This window comes from Olea europaea, unplaced genomic scaffold, assembly GCF_002742605.1.
Source record: "Olea europaea var. sylvestris unplaced genomic scaffold, O_europaea_v1 scaffold24583, whole genome shotgun sequence".
Lineage (NCBI taxonomy): Eukaryota > Viridiplantae > Streptophyta > Magnoliopsida > Lamiales > Oleaceae > Olea > Olea europaea.
In genome coordinates this window covers 1-1628 of record NW_019242791.1, presented here as the reverse complement: position 1 = coordinate 1628, position 1628 = coordinate 1, and the positions used below count along the sequence as shown (strand labels likewise).

The window sequence follows — 1628 nt, the reverse complement described above, 5'->3', positions numbered from 1 at the left end:
TTTTTTTTTCCCCCCCCCCCCCCCCCTATTTTGCAGTCTACCGTGGTATGCATTCTCGTCGACTTTTTGCTTGAATTGGCTATCTACAGCAACTTCGTCCAGGTTCACAGTTTCTTTTGATACAGTGCATATCAATTCCAAACACGCACATAGGCATTATAAAAATTAAAAACTGTGTTTACAAGTTCCTAAGGCTGTAAACCTGCATTTTGTTCATTATTGTCCAGCTTCTTCTTATTCTTCGTCATCTTCATTTCTGTGTTTGTGAGAGAAGATGTTGACGTGTTATCTTGATGGTACTTAATACCTGAATAGCCTTGTGTTCAATTGCAGGAACATTTAGCACCTGCTAATTACATCAAGATTCCCACTGTGAGTATTCTTCTTCGATTAAAATACAATATTTAGACGAAGTGATTGCTCTGCAAATGTCAAGACGATCTCGTCTGCTTATAATTTATCTATTAGCTTAATTGTGCATCAGATGTTTTTGAATTTCTGTATGAGCAGTGAGCATCACTTGGAGCATAAATAACAGAGTTATCTCATTGTTAGTTCTCATATTCTTCTCTGTTTTGTAGGACCTAGATAACTATAAAAAAGGATGTAAGTTTCTACCCAAACTTAATAATGAAATACATACGAATTCCACTTACAAGGAGCGGTTTTCTAGCTTGCAGAATTTGGTACTTATCATGGTAAGTCCTCATATTTATTCAGTTCTGTTTTTGCTCATCAAGTACAATATCATTTGAATTGTACTTACAGAACTTGAAAAGTATATTATAACGCTCTAGTTTATATTTTCTTCGGTGTCCTAATTAGTTTGAGAAAGATCGAGTTCTGGTACCAAAAGAGACCTCCTGGTTTGGGTATTATCCAGATGGTTCCTGGAGCACTGTTTTGCCTGCACAAGAGGTAATGTTCGTTTTTAACTTGCAAAGTGAAAGCGTCATAAATAAGTGGTACTAAAACTTGGATACACGACCTCTATCTAATTAAATGACAGGTTAAACCACCTCATCGAAAAACTTCTTTTCTGCACACTTAGGGGTGTCTTAACAGGTTGGACCTGTTTAAGGCCTGAAATTGAACTCATCTTTTTCTACAAGGCCCATCCTGAGGTGGGCCAGACCTGCAGACCGGTCTCCCATAGATCCGTTCTCTGTTTTTGTTTTCGGTTCATAACACCGAGCAGGGCAGAAGGCCTAGCCCATTCTGACATATCCCTAACTGTTTTCTCAAAGATTGGATCGTGCTAACGATGGTGCATTTTGCCTTGCAGACTACCCTCTATTCCGAAGATTGGATCGGTGTGAAAGCATTGGATGAAGCTGGGAAGGTGAAGTTTTTGAAAGCATCGGGTCATCATCTTGAAATTTTTCATAGTGAAATGAAAGATTACATACTTCCATACTTGGTGGAAAATGGACAAAGGAGACTACCAGATTCATATCATGTACAGCCTTTTTCTGGTTTCAAGGAAGCATCTATAAAGCTATACACTTCACATTGAAGTTATTGCTAGAAGTTCCACTAAAATTGTCATTTAGATGAGTATTGTCGACTACACGCTTCGTTTGTATTTGTAGTACTATTGATAAAATTAAACTTATTCTTTTTTATAT

The 1628-nt window shown here is 37.5% G+C and overlaps 1 protein-coding gene across 1 annotated transcript; it reads left to right on the top strand.

Moving 5' to 3' along the window:
• Positions 1 to 15: 15 nt before the first annotated feature.
• Positions 16 to 1628, top strand: LOC111382275 (palmitoyl-protein thioesterase 1-like; the record flags this gene model as incomplete). Its single annotated transcript, XM_023006191.1, has 5 exons — positions 16 to 102; positions 334 to 372; positions 582 to 698; positions 826 to 918; positions 1286 to 1628. Coding segments are annotated over 5 exons (567 nt in total), but the record flags the coding sequence as incomplete, so codon positions are not given.